Source organism: Spodoptera frugiperda, chromosome 11 (genome assembly GCF_023101765.2).
Source record: "Spodoptera frugiperda isolate SF20-4 chromosome 11, AGI-APGP_CSIRO_Sfru_2.0, whole genome shotgun sequence".
In the NCBI taxonomy this organism is placed as follows: Eukaryota; Metazoa; Arthropoda; class Insecta; order Lepidoptera; family Noctuidae; genus Spodoptera; species Spodoptera frugiperda.
In genome coordinates this window covers 6,010,463-6,029,742 of record NC_064222.1, presented here as the reverse complement: position 1 = coordinate 6,029,742, position 19,280 = coordinate 6,010,463, and the positions used below count along the sequence as shown (strand labels likewise).

Here is a 19,280-nt window from a genome sequence, read left to right as displayed (position 1 = left end):
CATATACTGGGCACAATTCCAAACACCGTGCTACTACTGAGAAATATTTCAAAAACCGAAAATTCCAATAATCCTTTGCCCGACCCGGGAATAAAACCCGAAACCCTTTTTTCAGCAGTCGGGCTTACCACTCAACCAACCAGGCAGTATAATAAGTCTAAAATGCCACCCCAATGTCCCGGAACCCATTTTAAAGCCACCCTTTATAAAATGTGAAAGTCTGTGAAGCATAATTTCGTTGATATAATACGATTACCATTACAAAAGACTCCATACATTATTATATTATACCACACGATCCATAGTATGTACTAACTAAGTTACGAGTAAATTATCCCTCGGAAATTTCAGAGGAAATCGTTGTCATTCTATTATCAGTAATAGTAATGGCTCTGATCTTATACGTTAGCATGATCTTTAACCTTTCGTCTGCTGGTACCTATATATATGAGACATCATAGAAAACACATTGCGTCTCGCACCCTAGGATTTTCTCCTGTGTCGTGGGTGCGTTTACAAACATACAAGTTCACATGCACATGACAACCAGATCCGAAACAACAATTTAAGGATCACACAAAGAGTTCCGTGCAGGAATCGAACCCTCTACATGTTGCACGGCAGCCAGTTGCCCATCCTCCGCGCCAACCGTGCAGTCAATTTGATCATAGGCAATTTTATTATAGCAAATTATTAAAGATTGAAGACGTCCACTAAACTATCAGAGAAATCCTAAAAAGAAAATAAAACAGAACATTTTATAAATAGAAATACCAAAATAGGATCAGTATTTTATATCCAAAACCGTGTTCGCAAATAGAAAACACAAGCAATAAAAGCGTTCAAGTAAAACAGTTTCTTTGTCGTGTTTTTAGCTCAAAAACAAAATGTAAGTAACACCGGAATTCCAAACAAAAACCTTTCCAAGTCGCTAAAGAATTGTTTCGACAAAAACGTAACCAATTCCGTTTCGGTTCACAATTCTAGTTACGAAACTACGAAACTATTTGACGCGTTACCCAAAATGGGAGAAAAGTTTTTAAGAAATCAAAACATAGAGAATAATTTAGTTCTGCTACTCTTGGAGGTTGCTTGGTAAGTGCTGTTTAGTAGAAACACATTTGTTTGTACCTACTAGGTTTTGGCTACGGCTGTCTTTAAGAAAATATGATTGACTAATTTCTACTAGCGGCTTCACCCGAATTCCCGTGAGATAAAAAATAGCCTGTATGTTATTCCAGAACATAATCTACCCCTATTCCAAATACCATCTTGATCCCTTCAGCCGTTTTAACGAGATTGAGTAACAAACATTCACATAAATTTTTAAATTTTGTAATAGTAGTATGATATGTGCTGTAAGCCAGGATCTACAGTAAATACAACCATGAAAACACCGGAACACTGAAGTCCGGCGCGCCCCAGGGACATGATTGACTGTCTAGGATCCCGTAACAAAATAAATTAGAAGTTTATTAAGGGAGAAGAAAAAGAAAACGATAGTTTCCACTTCTCTCGGTGAATTTAATGTTACAGTATACTGCTTAAATAAATAAAAATCGCATCTGATGTTTGTTGTAATGGAAGATGCATTACTTTCAAATATTCAAGTATTTATTGCATCCATAATGTACACATTGAAAAATACAGTATTTAGTCACAATTATGGACCCTGTCGGGCACAGCAAAATATACTTTGTTTTTCATATTATAGCGAAACTTACCGTATCGTCTGTAACGCTTGTCTCAGTATCTTTGTTACGTCAGTCACCTATTGTAGACTTGTATTCATGAAACTTTCACAGTTTACTCACTTGTTTATCAATCTCTCGAAATCCTTCATTTACCAAACACAAACACCATAAAATAACAACAACAAAATTTAATAAGTTTAAATATTCCGTTTAAACTTTAATAGAAAACAAAATTAAAATAAACTCCATAATAAACTAAAATGATATCAAAACTCATTTATTTAATGTTTCATTTCGCATAAAGTCACTTAGCCATTTTCAGCGTTTACTTTTTATAAAGGTCATAAAAAATCCATTTAATATAATTAATTTCGGAACGTTCGGCCAGTTGGGAGGCCGAGGCCGAGACCCGAAAGCCGAAATCATTCGCATTCGTTCTCGTGCAGAAGTATGGCTCTTCGGACATATCTGAAGTGGTAGAAACTGAACACCACCACGATCGAGAAGAAGTAAAGAACTGTAAAATAAAAAAATAACACATTATCATACGAATTTGAACCTTATTGTTTACGCAAAGTCAAACACCAGGTTTCACGCGTAACAGATAACATATTTAGTACCTTTTTTTTGATGACAGGGGAAAACCTTCAAAAGGCGCCCAACTTTTTGGGAATAAAGGACTTGGGTGTGTGGGATTTTTACCTAACTGAAACCACAGGGACACCGAGTCCTCTCAGAAGATCTGCTCAGGAGTCCCCACGGTGCAACTCCTGTTACGGTAAATCCCTAAGGAGACGTGCGTTATGTTTAGTACCTACTGGTCCCACGTTGGGCGCCAATACTATTTCATTATTGAACATGATATTAACTACACCAGTTATACTGGTGTTTGGAAAGCATTTTCCAAATGTTAAATAGATTTGTTATTGAATTCCTAATGTCTTATGGTGGTTTCAGATATCGTTAATTAATGGAATTAGTAAAATAATGACTATATTAATGAAACCAGTCGCGCTTCAATCGACAATTGACTTTTCCAGGCACAAAGTTCACAGCATTAATATAATACTACATTAAAATTTACTTTACAATCAACCAATATTGCATTAAATTTTATACTACCCACGAAATGAAATGGCGTCAGTGCGAGCGAAAATTAATAAAATTAAAAAACTTGCAACACGTCACAGCTCATAAGCCAATCAGGGCATGGCATCGTCACCGTTATAATTGAATTAACATAATATTTAAGTAATCAAGCGGAAAAGGGGGACAGGGGGGGCAAAAACGAAGAAGAGGGAGGTTTGAAGGGAGGTACAGACCAGCAGTTCAAACTACACTACACTGTCGAACTTTCATACAGAAACCAACCTTATTACTATAAAGATAAGGTTGAAAGTCCATTAAAGGGGGATTGACAAATTGGTATAGCTTTATATGCTGGCGTGCGTACAATCATGATAATTAGTTTGCCGGTACACCCCATCCACTTTCATTATAAACGTCTGAATAAAGCCTCGTATACACTAAGCAATATTTGACGCGATATGTCGGATATGTTGCTCTATATGCTCAAACTAATGCGAATCTTTTATTAATTATTTATTTAGAAAACCAACAGCATGACTTATAATTTATAACAAGTTATGTGAATTACAACTAATAATAGCTTTCCCTTCTTACAAAATTTTGTAAACATGCGAAAGGACATCATAACGCTGTTTTTCCAACAGAGACGTGCTATGCTACTTTGCTATGGATGCGTTTGGCTTCCATTAATCATATTTTTTTACACATAGCTTAGTACTAAACCGACTCAGCTATGTCTTTTATATGGAAAGATACGTGCTCTACTTTATTTTTAAACGTTGCCCCACACTACAAATATACAATTTCACATACACGTAACACCCAGACCTAAAACAACAATATGTATCCCCGAAGAGGTAGGTACATACTGTACAATGTACGTTCACTTTCACCAGTTGTATTATAAGTCCCATCTAATAGAGGGTGAGCCATAAAGCAAGAACAAAGAATTGCTCCGTGCGGGGATCGAACGCTCTACCCGTTGCACGACAGCCAGTTGCCCAGCCACCGCGCCAACTGTGCAGTCTATTGTTGCGTAGTGAATACAAGGGTTTATATAATGCACGATGGTAGGTACCTCATAATTGAACATTATTTATTCACTCATCTTCTGATACATTGTTGTTAAAATAATATGTTAATTAGCTGTTTGTATCGCGTGAATCGCGCCATATTTCCCTCGACAATTTGTTATAAGCTTTGTTATTTGCTTATTAATCTCGTAGGGTTTATTTCATCACTTCCTATGCTAAACTGAATCAAAGCTTAGGAGTGGAAGCTAATTACAGTCATTTCTACGTATAAAATGTACTTAGAAGCGACGTCACGCGATATTTCAAATCAATATATCGACAAAAGTTTTTGTTTCCGTACAAAAAACATGTCTAATATTTAGAAAAAATACTAGACGGACATTAAAATAAAATACTCTACATAATATTTGATAACGTGAAAACCCACGTAAAACAACGCTTGTAACCTTCCATCTTCCCATTCCCCAACAATTCTTAAATTCCTAACCCACAAAAGGCCGGCAACACACTTGTAACACCTCTGGTGTTCCGGGTATCAATGGGCGGCGGTGATTGTTTACCACCAGGTGACCCGTCTGCTCGTTTACCGGCTTAAATTATTAATATACTTATCCAAAAATAAACAAATTATTTTATTATATCTTACCGGCACCCAGGAACGTTAGGAGTCCACTGACACAAGCCAAGTTTGCAAGTCTGTGCTCTTCAGCTTTTATCTTGGGAGCTGAAACCAAATAAACATATTAATTCTTAATGAAGTGCAAAATTTTTAAAGGATATTCGACACTCAACTTTGGTTGCTTTACCTCCAGAGCTGTGCTATCTAAGCTACGAAGATGTAATAGAGTTCGGCTCAAAGAGCAGAAGTAGGAACGGGATGGTTATTAGTCAGTAAGAGTCTGACACTCTCTCTTGCCTCGCCTAAGGCGGGAGAAGTCATTTGCTGATTGCCCCCCCCTCAAAAACTAGCTGTGAAACTATGTGACCGTTTCAACTGATACTAAGCTATGTAGCTGTGCGAGAAAGATGCGCAACTCGATCGTATGCAATGTATCGATAGTAGGGAAGCCACCGGAGCCGCTAGGTAGGTATCCGCAGCTCAGTCAAAACCGCTGGCTAAAGCAAGTATGTTCACAAGTAACGTTCCATGTTTCCAATTAGGTACAGCTAGGATATAAACATGAGCCGGGTCCTTCCATCAGCTAGTTGCATTAATATTCCACCCTGTATCACAGTCCCAGTGGTTCCCAACTGGAGATCCGCAGTCATAAAATAGGTACAAAGACAACATTTCTGTCCAATAGTCAAAGTTTTGTTTAGCTTTAAGTATAAAAATGTAGGAGGAACGAAATATTTGTGTAAGAACTTTTATTTAGGACGTACATTCAATGCAAACAAATGACTATATTCTAGAGCTCGAATCAAACTTAAATCAAAGGAGACTATGAGAACTGAAAGAGCAACAGATTCCTACAGTCCACAATTTTTATCACTTTTTACCATTTGTGTTATAAGTCCCATATATTGGCATATACTGAGCACAATTTCAAACTTCATGCTATTACTATGAAATTTTCGAAAAAAGCCCAGCAATGCTTTGTCCAACCCGGTAATCGAATCCGAGACCCCATGCCAGGCAGTTGCACTTACAACTAATCGATCAACAAGGCAGTAGCAATAATAATGATCCGTAAGCTTACAAGAACAAGATAAAAGCAGTCCTTGAGCAAGAAATGCTTGGGAACCCCTGCAGTATCGGACTGTTTACGTAGGATGATCACCAATAAATACCCGGTGGTGTTCCCATAAATAGAGGGCAGTAGTGGTCAGCGTTTCTTGAGGTAAGGGATTATAAACATGCTTGTTGTATCACTGTATCGGTTGGCAAGGGTCGGCAGGAGATAATCCTGTTAGTTTTGTTGTTACTTTCATGCCACAAGACATCTACTGCTGATATATAAAATAGAATCAGGCGTTACTTTGCGGAAATCCATATATTGGCTAATACACTAACAATACATTTTTTTTTTTGTTTTTATTCCGCTTGTAGATGGATTTTTCAGCATACGGTGTGGAACACCACCCTCCTGCCCGTAATGAAATGATCATGCAGCAGAGGTGCAACATATAAACACACACACGAGACGCAACGAAACACTTGACATATGTTTCGCTCCTCCATCTTCAGGAGTTGTTGATGAAGTTGCTCCCGCAGCTCGAATAAATCGAAAATTTTGTCAATTCAAAGAATCATAATTCTCGTTTTATTTAAAAACTGAAAATTCATTGTATTGCTAATCTACTGCTTAATAATATATTGCCTGTCCGAAGTACTTCCTGATCAGCTGGTGGCATTCGACATTCCCATTCCAAAAAAACCCCAAAACTAACTTTCTCGGTTCACAAAACGAACTTGATACCTCAGATACAGACAACAAATACCGCAAACAAGTCAAAATATACTCCAACACACTGAACAGAACCATCACATTCACCATTCGCATAAAAACCAAACCTTCTGAGACAATTCTCGTCAGAATCTGTAGCGCACACACCAAGCTACACAAACCAGTTTATCATGGTCCCACTTTATATGATCTTTCCACACACTCAAAGGTCAATTTATACTAGTTTTGTGTAGCTTGAACTGAAGTCGCGTGTAGCAGAGAACCCTTACATTTACATTAAGACTAGAGGAATCCGTTTGTTCCATACTCAATTACATATCGAAAACCGATACGACCAGTGGGGAAGACACGGCGAATTTATGTAAATGGCTCTTACTATACGGGAAATGTTTGTGAAGGCCGCTCGGAACGATTGCGTAATGTAAAACGGTTATAAAGAACACTGTTGGATTGTGGTGCTCAAAGTTTCTTAATAGTCAAAGTCAAAATCAAAGTATTTATTTCAATTAATCCTACATTAGATATTTTGTCAGTGAAGCTAGGTGGTCGTTCCAAAGTGTAGCTTCGAATGGAGATGAATAATTTTGAAGTTTCTGTTTGCGGGAGCATAAAAAGAGAGATGGCTATATTGACTATAATAAAATAGACATGGAAGGGATGTGTGACAAAGACAGAGAGTTAGTTAGTAACGTAACTGCGGAAAATTGAAGAAGTAGATATAGGAGCAAGAAAAAAAGAACACCAAGAAAGTATGTAACCAAAAATTTGTACTATGGCACCTGTAATAAAAGTAACTTTCTGCTAAACATACATGAGTACGGAATATCCCATACTTCAACTGAGTAATTTCTTTGACAAGAATTTTAATGATTTGCCGTCTGACATACGCTGAGCGTTATCAAAGTCCCTAAAAAATAGTAAGAATAAAAAAAAAGATTTGCCTTAAGACAAGACAACATTCTGTTCAATTTCAAATTACTTTGAGAATCGTTTTGTAATAATTATCGTGAGACATACTAATTTAATTAAAAATCACGGTAACTCACGCACGCACGCTGCTTCCTCAGTGACTCAAAACTAGTAGAGTTTTTCACCATTAATGCACGTGGTTAAATCTTGATTTTTAGTTAACTTTTAGAATCGCTGTCGTATATGAAAACGAAAACTTTTGTACAAGTAAATATATTATGAGGACTTCCTACAGACACAATAAAATTTACCGCATTGTTTCCGATATTTTGGGACCCCGACCTTAAAAAGGGCTTTACATCGGTGCAAATAACGTAGAGTACATACCATCTGACTCCTTTCAATTTGTGTAATTTATAAGTATGGGAAATAGTAGAATTTAGTTTTGGCTTGGCAGATGGTATAAGATTGTCAAATTCTTACGTATCGAGGGACACGGTGGAGGCCTTTGTTCAGCAATGGACTTTCTCGGCTGATGATGACTGATGATGAAGATGAATGATTGAGGCAAACACATGGTACGAAGTACAATTACAAAGAACCATTTAAAGGAAATGTTTCCCAGTGCTACATTGCCATTTATGGACATACGAATAAACTTATGCAAGTTTTCTGGTAGTGGTAACTTAGGTAATTTACATCTGATAATAATGACAGGCATAGGACAGATTTTGTGATCAATAACGTGCCCAGAATATTGTGCTGCATGCCATCAATAGCACGCGTGCCAATGGTTCACAATCCCTAGTTTAGGCAGTTCCCATTTTTGGGGCTAAAATGACTCAAGCATAGGACAGATTTTGTGATCAAAAACGTGCCCAAAATATTGTGCTGCGTGCCAATGGTTGGCCATCCTAGAATTAGACAGTTCCAAATACCAGTTGGTCCCAAAACAACTGAGTTACGATCGCCCATGTGATGGTGAAATAGCCATACGTATATTAATATTCTTCTATGAAGTAATGATATCAAACTCATCAACATTATCATCAGCAGCAGCCTATAAGTGCCCACTGCCTAAGCAAAGACCTCTTCTGACACGGAGAAGAATAACAACTTACCATCTTGGAACCTGACGCAAGCTCGTCCGATCTTGGTGACGCCTAACGACACCAGACCCAACCAGACTATCGTGGCCACAAGTAGGTACACCTGGATTAAAGATAAAATAGTTTTATGAAGAGTTTTATTCTACAAGAGTATACGAGATCCTCTGGTGTTGCGGGTGTCCATGGGCGGCGCTGATCGCTTACCATCAGGTGACTCTTTTGCTCGTTTGCCTCCTATTCCATAAAAAAAAGATTCATTAGTAATTGTACTTTCAATGGGGTTTGGTCGCCATGAGGATCCAACAGTGGTCGGAAACTGAAGCAAGTACAAAGACGAGATCCAATAATGTGTACATACCAGCATTATTTTCCGTCAATGCAACCACTATGAGTAGTAGTCCTGCACCAGTGATGCCGCTAAGAACAATTCCTGTTGCGAGACTTATAACTGCATGTAATAAAAAGAGAGAGAATAAGAGAATAATAAAAAAAACGGATTTAGAGGTGTAAGAATTAGAGTTCGTTCAAAAATGATGACACAATGAAACAATTTAGACATGGCCGCAACGCATTTGTGACACCTTTTTTATGAGACATGCCGGTAATCGAGCAGACGTATCACCTGATGGTAAGCAATCGTCGTCGCCCATGGACACTTGAAACACCAGAGGCTTTACAAGTGCGTTGCCGGCTTTTTGGGAGTTAGGAATATAAGGGTTGTTGTTCGGGAATGGGGATGGGGAAGATTGGGAAGGGGGTTGGGCCTCCGGTAAATTGCACTCACACAACGAGACACAACGCAAGCGTTGTTTCACGTCGGTTTTGTGTGAGATCGTAGTATTACTCCGGTCGAAACGGCCCATTCGAGCCGAAGCATGGCTCTCCCACACTTGAATAACCTTTGGTATTGTAAATGTACTGTACCCGCTTATCATTAAGCAACCGCAGAAGACCCAATCCCTAGAACTAATCCCTAATGCTCAATACTCAAGCTCCAAATACATGGGATATTTGCAGCTTTTTAAAGGTCAGCAACGCACTGGTGTTGCAGGTATCCATGGCCGACGTCAATTGTGTGTGCGGTTGGCGCGGTGGCTGGGCAACTGGCTGCAACGTGTAGCGGGTTCGATTCCTGCACGGAGCAACTCTTTGTGTGATCCACAAATTGTTGTTTCGGGTCTGGGTGTCATGTGCATGTGAAATTGTATGTTTGTAAACACACCCACGACACAGGAGAAAATCATAATGTGGGGCAACGTTTTAAAAAAAAATTACTAACCATCATTCGCCTACTCCCTTCCCTACCTATACCACAAAAAAAGATCAATCATCATCATTGTCATAATGATAGCAGTATAAAACACTTACACTGTGTAGTAGGCGTCATATGCATCTCATCATACTGTGGTCCGTGTGTCAGGATGAGGGTCAGTAGGATGGAGCCTACCAGGACTTGGGTGAAGGCTATCAGGAGTACTCCTGGGAACAGGTTGCAGATGCCGCAGCAGCTCTCGAAGTGACATCCTGGCTTGTGGATTGCGAAGTGTAGAGGGACCTGTGTGAAAGAGACAAAAATAAATTAGATGGTATTTAAGCGAAAATATACTAAACTCCTGAATACCTATAAATTACAACGTGTTTGATAAGTTATTTTAATACAATTGAAATGTTTGCTAATTCTTCTTACTGAAACGACTAACAAAATTGGCATTTGATATAAAAAATAAATGTCCTAATTGCTAACCGCTCACTTAAGAACATTTTTTAACTTCAAATTCATGACTTGTAAGATTTTTTATGGTATAAGCCGGTAAACGCGCATCACCTTGTGGTAAACAACGGCCGTCGCCCATGGACACCCAAAATACCATAGGCGTTACAAGGCAGGGCGTTGCCGGCCTTTTGGGGGTTAGAAATTTAAGGGTTGTTGGGGTATCGGGTATAGGGAAGATTGGGATAAACAGAAAATGTGAAAACAAACTTAACAATAACAAACACTTTCCTATTTTAGACCTTAAGCAAAACTACGAGCAAGAAAACACAAATCAACAAACATTTGCTGCTAACTAAAAGGCACAAGAAGCATTCCTTGTTCCTTTACTACACACAGACGAAGCCAGAAGAATACAGCGTGCACTCATTCTTCTAGCACAATACATCACATTTGTACAGAACTACCTCACTGCGAAGTTACCGCGTACTATGTCTAAAGCCTTTGCAAGTTGTGGCCACGAAGCTTGTTCCTTTGACTTGAAATTCTTAAGGTGCCTCTATAAGGCAATTATGTTTCTGTAATTTTGTTCGTTTAGCTCAAAAGAACTAAGTAATTTCCTGCTAGACTATAGGCCTCATCTGCTATAATTTCCATCATAATTTTATTCTAACTTTCGTGAGACATACTAAATTAATTATTATCAGCGCTGTAGCAACATCGCGACAGTCGCCGCGTCGTGTGTTACGGAATGCTGCTCATGAATATGAGCCTCTAGCATGGCTTGAAGGTGGTCGTCAAACAATTATGTGAGTTAGCCGATAACATAATATTTTTTTTTAGGGGTTTGTGATAATTTTCCTATGACTTCTCTTGCCTTGAGTGAAAACACTAAAAATCCCCCTGTTTCTATTCCTGCTTTGAGCGGGAACCCCGTGTGAACGGCTAGATCGTCCAGGATATATTCTAGTTTAGAAGTAGAACTTCGCAAGCGGATTAAAGATTGTAGTTTAAAAGTTTCGATTTCAACACACAAACCCCCAAACAGTGATAAAAGCGTTCAAAGATATTAAAGTTAAGTCAACTGAAGATCTCTGGGGAATGTCGGTTAAGGTGTGTAAGTCTTTTATAGAGACTATAGCACCTTACTTAGCTTTAATTTTTAATAAAAGTGTAGATCAAGGAGTCTTCCCAGACTTAATGAAACATAGTAAAGTTGTTCCATTGTTTAAATCCGGTGATAGTGCGGAGCCCAATAACTATAGGCCGGTTTCTATCTTACCAGTGCTCAGTAAAGTGTTTGAAAAACTGATGCTTACTCAAATGCTGCATCACTTCAACACAAACTCTATCTTTCACAATCAACAATACAGGTTCACCAAGGGACGCTGTACAACTGACGCTGGAGTAGCTCTAATTAAGCGGGTGTTCGCCTCGTGGGAAGACGCACAGGATGCTATCGGAATATTTTGTGATCTTTCGAGGGCATTTGACTGCGTTGAACACGAGACTCTATTGCTGAAGCTGGAACATTATGGTATTCGGGGTATATCACTAAATCTATTGAAGTCGTACCTTCGGGATAGGCAACTTAAAGTACAAGTAAATAAAATAAACTCACCGGGTGCTAGCATGTCTATGGGCGTACCGCAGGGTTCAATACTAGGCCCATTCCTATTTTTGGCATATATAAACGACTTGCCCCATTTATTTCAGAATGAACCTCAGATGGTATTATTTGCTGATGACACATCATTAGTTTTTAAAATAAATAGACGAAAAAATAATTATGACGACGTAAATAATGCTCTAATGAAGGTTCAAAATTGGTTTACATCAAATAACCTAGTATTAAATGATAAAAAGACAAAATGTATTAGATTTGTTTTGCCAAATGTTAAGACTAACCAATGCGATGTATTATTAAATAGTCAGAAATTAGAATTTGTAAAAGAGACTACTTTCCTAGGAATCACTGTAGATGACAAATTGCAATGGGGTCCTCACATTACATCGCTAGCGACGACGAGCTCAGGACGATTGAGCTCTGCAGCTTATGCTGTCTGGAAGATCAGACAGCTAACTGACATAGACACGGCAAGACTAGTATATTTCAGTTACTTCCATAGCATCATGTCGTATGGTATTTTGCTGTGGGGACAGGCTGCTGATGTTGAGTCTATCTTTATCCTACAAAAGCGAGCCGTCAGAGCTATTTACAACCTAGGTCGTCGCGAATCTCTCAGAGAAAAGTTTAAGGAGATCAATATTATGACCGTTCCATGTCAATTTATTTATGAAAATCTTATGTATGTTAGAAAAAACCTACATTTGTTTGCGAAAGTATCTGACAGACACAACTATCAAACTAGGCATAAGGATAGATTAAGTCAACCATTTTTTAGATTGTCAAAAATAAGTAAGTCATTTATGGGATTCTGTGTTAAATGTTATAATAAAGTTCCAATGGAAATACAGAATCTGAATGAATCAAAATTTAAACTTTGTATTAAAAAAACGTTATGTAGACAAGCATACTACAAAGTAAATGATTACATAGAAGATAAAAATGCTTGGAGGCAAGCTGGTCCGGCTCCACAGGATAACGAAAATTTTTTGTAATATAACCATGTTATTTCGATGTGTTCTCTACTTTATACAATCATTGTAAATGTGAGAGCCCTGTAATTAACTAAAATCAAATTAGACTAGTAGAATGCATTTATGTCAGCTTGGAGTTGTCATGCTCACTCAAAGGTCTCATTGGCGGTGGCACGGGCATTGGATCGCTCGATTCCCTGCAACATGGTTGAGTTGGGCGGTGCTGGTGTACGTGTCATGTTCGTGAACGGGCGCTGTCAACTGGGACTGGTCAGCTCCGGACTGCATTAATTTTTATTGTCCTCTAGGTTATTTTCTTTTTCTGTCGCTTCGACTGTATATTAGTTTTACATTGTTCTCACATAGTTGAAGTAATCGAAACAATGTAACCAAGAATTGTATTGTAAATCTGATTGAAAAAGAGTAACCTATGGAGTTTCTTGCTCGTTCTTCTCCATAGGAATCTACACTTTGGAACGAGCAAATAGCTTCACTAGAGGACTGACCGACAGACAGACGTTATTAATATTATTATATTTGCTTTGACGTTCAAAAGTGCCTTCCTGGTCTATTTGAAATAAATGATTTTGACTTTGACTTTGACTTTGACTTTCAAGTTTATCAGAAACCGCTTATGTCTCTGTCAAACATCCCTTAATTAGCTTTAACGACACCCGCAACACGATGTAGAAATGGGAACACCTACCATCACCGTACAATCAAGTTATGTTACCCGTTTAAAACCGCCTTTACCTTAGTTCGTAACTTCAAAGACGTAAAAAGACGTTGGTACCTAAGGTAAGGTAATGAAGTTACCGTGGTTTTAACAAGCGTTTTGGATTGAACTTTGAAAAATTCTATTGTAGCGTGAACTAGCTAGCATGGAGCCTGTAATTGTGTTCAGAGTGCGGTAATAAGTTCTTCGCTATTGTATGGGGGCTACATTTAACGTGTGACGTGCAACAAGGAGTAATGTTATGTGTTGAAGTATTTTGCACTATCGTATTGACTAATAGAGTTTGGACATCATGATTAATACATGACTGATACTGATATGACTTAAACGAAACCCTTTACAAATACGGCATTACAGCTCTTCAAAATAAAAAACAATAAAGAAATTATATAATTAAATGAATCAAATATTAAAATCTTTGTCCACAGAAGAGCTGTAATGCCGTATGTGTAAAGGGTATATAGAGAGAGAGAACTCAAAAAGAAAAATGAACATTTTATCTTAACTACTGGGCCAATTTCACTCATTTTTCGTATATCATCAACCAAGATATGTGGTTTAAATTAAATCGTATGAGTTTTTCTCATACGGTATCAGTTTAAGACAAAAAGAAAATATATAATGATTTTTGTAGACCGAATTCCAAATCTACAAAAAAATAACAATTTGGTTTACTGATTGCTTTTTACGCAACACCTTCTGAACCTTGGAGTAGAAGTACTGAACTTGGCAAGTAAAAGTCAGTAACCAATAAATACAAGTAAATAATATTGTTTCAGGACCTGAAATCCTGCAGTACTCCTGCTTAAACTCCTCTGTTTCTCACTGGATCTCGTATAATCCTCCGTTGTACTTTTCGGCATTTTGTAAACAATATTGAAAATATAATGTACAATTTTTGACACTAACTGTAGATTGACAGCTGATCTTTTTCTAATAAAAAAATATTACCTACATTTTGAGGAAGAAAAAGTCAAGCCATCGTTTTGAGATCCAGATTTTTTTTTATAATAAATCCTCTTTGGTAAATGATTTACCAATTTCAAACTTTTTTTTCAACGTCCTTGTTTTCCAGTCCAGGCACCAAGTGTGGAAATTATCAGATGAGGCCTAGTAGCGCTGATGCCTGATCCGGAGCTGCGGACTACCTAGCGGGTTACAGGGACTCCGGATCGAAGAGCAGGAGTAGGAATGGGATGGATTTTAGTCAGTAAGAGTCTAATACTGCCTCTCGCCTCGCCCAAGATGGGAGAAGTCATTGGATGTTTTTCACCACTTAAAATAAAATCGTGGAAATTATGGCAAACCCTTGTATTTTGATAGGACTCCGAGTCCTGCAAGACTACTGTGTAACATTCAACTCGAAAGATAGAAATGCACTCTATCGCCACCCCCATGTCATTGATTGTAAGAATAATCTCGACCAATGACGGGCGAGAATGCGATCAAGCCCACTTCGAAAATTAAATTGATAGTTACAGAATAGCTTAGCTCTGGAATAGCAAACTATCACGTTCTATGGACGATGTATCACGCTAATCGGTCACATTCAAAACGCACTCTAGTATTCAATTTCCTACCATCGAATCAATTCCAACAGGGATTGCACAAATTAGGGTTGTGCCACATAAACACTAATTCGATAAAGGTGCGCTGTATATGAATAGAGAGGTGCAAACATCGATAGAGAGCGTCAGCGAAACGCTTGCAGGTAAACACCAAACACCAGTGCGAGCACAGCCTTTATTGGAGATACGACTATAGTTTTTGGAAAAGTTGAGACTTTTTAGGGACCTTTATGTAAAAATCTTAACACATTAAACGCCGTCGTGGTCACCGACATTAGCGGAGGATTTGCCTTCAACAGTTTTCTGTTGGCAGTGAAAGACTCAAATAGGGTAGATGACTAATTTATATTTTAATGTCCGTCTTGTAGATTATTTTAAAATACATATTAGACACGTATTTTTTATTTTCACAGGGAAACAAATACTTTCGGAGATATGTTGATTTTAAATATTTGTCGTATCACGTCAAACTTCTAAGTACGAAAATTGTACCTAGAAGTATGACGTAACGTGCTCCCATTGCTTCCACTCCTAGAATCTCCTTTGATTCGTTTTATACGACATGGAATTGCGTGTCTAATATTTTTGAGATTACCTAACTGACGGACTAAATATATTTTTAATGTTCACACCCCGTCATCATCCTTTTTGAGTACTATTTATACCACAATTTATACTATTTCTGACCCGTCTGCTACACCTAGTTTTATATTAAACAAAAACCTTAGTAATCTTATTCACCATTAAATTTCTCAAAACGAGACTGTCCGTACAAATCTCTGAAAGCATGGAGCATGTCAGTATAATTTCAATTTCCGAGAGACGCAATGCATCTGATTGTGGAGCATCGAGATCAGAGTAGTATTTCACAATGGACTAGACCAGTGATAACGAACCTTTACACAATACCGTGCCAATTACTTTGAAGAAATGTGTATTGAAGTCGTCGAGTCATCGAAGAACAGATGACGTCATAAATCCTACATCGCACAATATGAAGTTTACATGCGAATAAATATGGATAGACAATTCCCACTATCACCTCGCCTAGTCGGAGGATATTCCTTTTCTTAGAATATTCCTTTTCTTACTCACTGTTCCTTAAAATAATCATAATTTTAGGTTGTGGTCGTGTTTCAAGATGTTGTGTTCCGTGACAGTGTGGAGTGTGGACAGTGTGGCATGGAGTGACACGCTTGCTATTGATGTAGCAAGCGTATCAATCCATGCCATCAATGTAAATTTTGGAAATTCATACATGGTATAATATTATGGTCAATCCTTTTATACCAGACAAAAAAACAGTGTTGTAAACGGAAGCGAAAGACGCTACCATTTTTTGGTGTATATACCTATACAATATTTTTTAATTTTAATCGTTTTTGTTTTCGTTTATTCATGCAACATCAGCAGTTTACAACTATTATTACACAAAATAAACATTGAATTCCTTTTTTTTTAAATAAAACTCATTTATTACCATCACCTGTTTTCAGCGTTTGAATGGTTTGAGAGCGTTCCGTTTACACCTTGTATTATAACAGAAAAATGACTTGCATATCTACATAGTCTATATTATTAACCAACAAATCCCTAATTCCTTAACATTACCAAAGTACCAAGATAAAGGTGAACGTCCTACTATTACAGCAGTGTTTCCATGATCGATCACAATCCGTCAACACTCCATACATTTGGGTCGGAGCGACCGACCACTGTTTTCTACTGATAAGCTTTATTAGCTGTCAAATAGCAAATTGACTGAGATACTGGTTCAAACTTAGGAGACAAATTGTGCTCAGTTTCGTTGCTAGTTGCTACTGAATATTTATGGACCAACTGTTGTAATAGGGAGCTACGTACATCACATTGATATTATAAATCACATTAATATTATAAATATTATAAATATGAAAGCTATGGGACTTATAACACAAATGGTGAATGTACACCTCTGCTTACCCCTTTGGGGATAAAAGGCGTGACGTTGAAAGTTTATCTGTTTGGATGTTTGTCCGTCAATCACGCTGAAAATACTAAACGGATTTTGATGATGATCATGATGATTTAATTTTATGAGCTGACTTGGGTGAATACTTTTTATGCTACGAGAACGAGGGCGAAACCGCTTGCAGAAGCTAGTCTTACTAATATTATAAATGCGAATGTTTTTGTATATTTTGTACTCAATCACGTCAAAATGGCTGAAGGGATCGGAATGAAATTTGGAATAGTAGCATTATTATGGTCTGGATTAGCACATAGGACACTTTTATCCCATGAAATCGCGGGCTTAGCTGCTGGCAGAAGCTGGTAGATTACGCTCTGACGATACCCACGGAAAGTGTTCTAAACTGCTGCAAAATCGTATTTTAAACAGTTTAACTATAATCAAAGACTAACTGCCGTACTCAGAGACATTTAATGATTACTTAAACTATTCCTGAGTAACTAATTTGTTCCAAAAACAATTGCTAACGAGTGGGTTAAGTAACCATTAAATTACTCTGAGTACGGGGATTAGATTCAGTTTAATACCTTAAATACTTACCTATTTATCCAAAATGTTTCTCAAATAAGTAACGTTTTTTCATGAAAATGTAGAAATATGTAGAAAATAATAAGAATCTTGTGTCGAACCTTTTAGGATTACTCCGATGGTGATGGGCTTAAGGTTAAGATGACTATTTTATTTATTTTCTTGTTTTACCGTCAAAAATAACGGATTTGGTAACATTTCATTGGGATTTGGTAGGTCGGATCTTACACAAAATGCCTGCTAATAAAACAATTAATGAGAAAGGTAAGGAAAGCTAAGTAGGGACTTGGTGACTGCACAGTTGGCGCAATAGTTGAGCGACCGGCTGCTGTGCAACGTGTCGCGGGTTCGATTCTTGCGCCGCTGGTGTTTTATATTTTATTGTTACCATTTTATGGTGGTTTAGGTAATTATCCTGTTTCACCCAATGCCTTTTACATTTTTAGGCCCCCTCAACCTTTTCACCCCTAAAACAATTTAAGTAGATATACCTATATTGTATCTGACTGCACGGTTGGCGCGGTGGCTAGGCATCTGGCTGCCGCGAAACTTGTAGCAGGTTCGATTTCCGCACGGAGCAACCTTTGTGTGATCCACAAATTGTTGTTTCGGGTCTAAGAGTCATGTGCAAGTGAAATTGTATGTTTGTAAACGCACCCACGACACAGGAGAAAATCCTGGTGTGGGACACCTTTCTATTTAATTATACTTACCAAATCTTTAAAGTAAGATTCGTAACAAATATTCAATAATCTAACCTCTTCGAGAAATATCGTCGTTATATTAAAAGCTAACTAATTAAAACTAGTCCCAGTATTAAATAAAAACATTGATCCCTCCCATTAATGGAAGAAAGGCGGTTTAAATTATTAAAACTATAGTAATTAATACTGAAAGACTTTCCAGCTTATCTAGATCCACTGAATTAACAACTTTTCAAAGAATCTGTTTACGATACAGAGACCATTTTATACTGGACAACTTATAAGAAAATCGTATCCTGAGCTTTGAGTCTGTTCTTTGTGTTGAGATCAAAGAACTTTCAACCTTATAACTTAAACTTTAGAGTTCTAACTTGAATGGTTGTAATAGTTTTTAGCAGTATATTTCTTGAAGTCTGGAACAATAGATATTAGGTTTTATTTCTAGTGTGATAAGGTTCTTTATTGATGTGTGTGTTGTTTTAGAGAGTGCGGTCGCTAATCGTTCTGATCAGACGCTTTCCATCCGTCTCAGAATGTCGATGGAAGATTAGCTGCGAAAGATTAGTGATGTTACTGATGCAATGAAATCGATTATCGATATTTATTGGTGAATTATTTCATAGTTTTTGAATAGGGTGTGTTGTAAGGGATATAGCGGTTTGATATTCGGGTTGGCAAATTATAATTATAATTTTTAAATTATCAATAGTATACAAATTTGGGATAACTCACCATACATATAGGTATAACGTAACTTTCAAAATCACACGATTTTAAAAGTCAGAACAAGTTATATAATATTACATTTAATAGAAACACTTCCGCTTACCACTGCCTAATAAAACACACACAGACTGTAATCGGAATTCTCCCAAAAAATGTTTTTTTTATATATAATTTAATCGTTTTAGTTTTCGTGTTATTCATGCAACATAAATCTTAAGCAGTTGATTACAACTATTATTACATAAAATAAACATTGAATTCTTTAATAAAAAAAATAAACTACTTTTTTTCGTCTCCCGTATGCGGTTTTAAGAGCGTTCCGTTTACACCCCGTATATTCATATTGTCACAAAAAAATATAAAAAACAGATTTTAACCTCACAATTTGGGCCACGTCAAAATTGTGTAAAACTAAATCGTAGTTTATGAAGGTTTGGCAGGTGAACAGTGGA

At 37.4% G+C, this 19,280-nt stretch overlaps 1 protein-coding gene across 1 annotated transcript; it reads right to left on the bottom strand.

Moving 5' to 3' along the window:
- Positions 1 to 1,945: 1,945 nt before the first annotated feature.
- On the bottom strand, positions 1,946 to 14,229 carry LOC118274843 (uncharacterized). The gene is made up of 6 exons (XM_050697100.1): positions 14,074 to 14,229; positions 9,612 to 9,798; positions 8,579 to 8,691; positions 8,256 to 8,346; positions 4,464 to 4,541; positions 1,946 to 2,211 (listed from the first exon to the last, which is right to left on the bottom strand). Exons 1-6 carry the CDS (start codon positions 14,152 to 14,154, stop codon positions 2,117 to 2,119), a joined length of 645 nt encoding a protein of 214 aa, XP_050553057.1. The 5' UTR covers positions 14,155 to 14,229; the 3' UTR covers positions 1,946 to 2,116.
- Between the last annotated feature and the right edge of the window lie 5,051 nt (positions 14,230 to 19,280).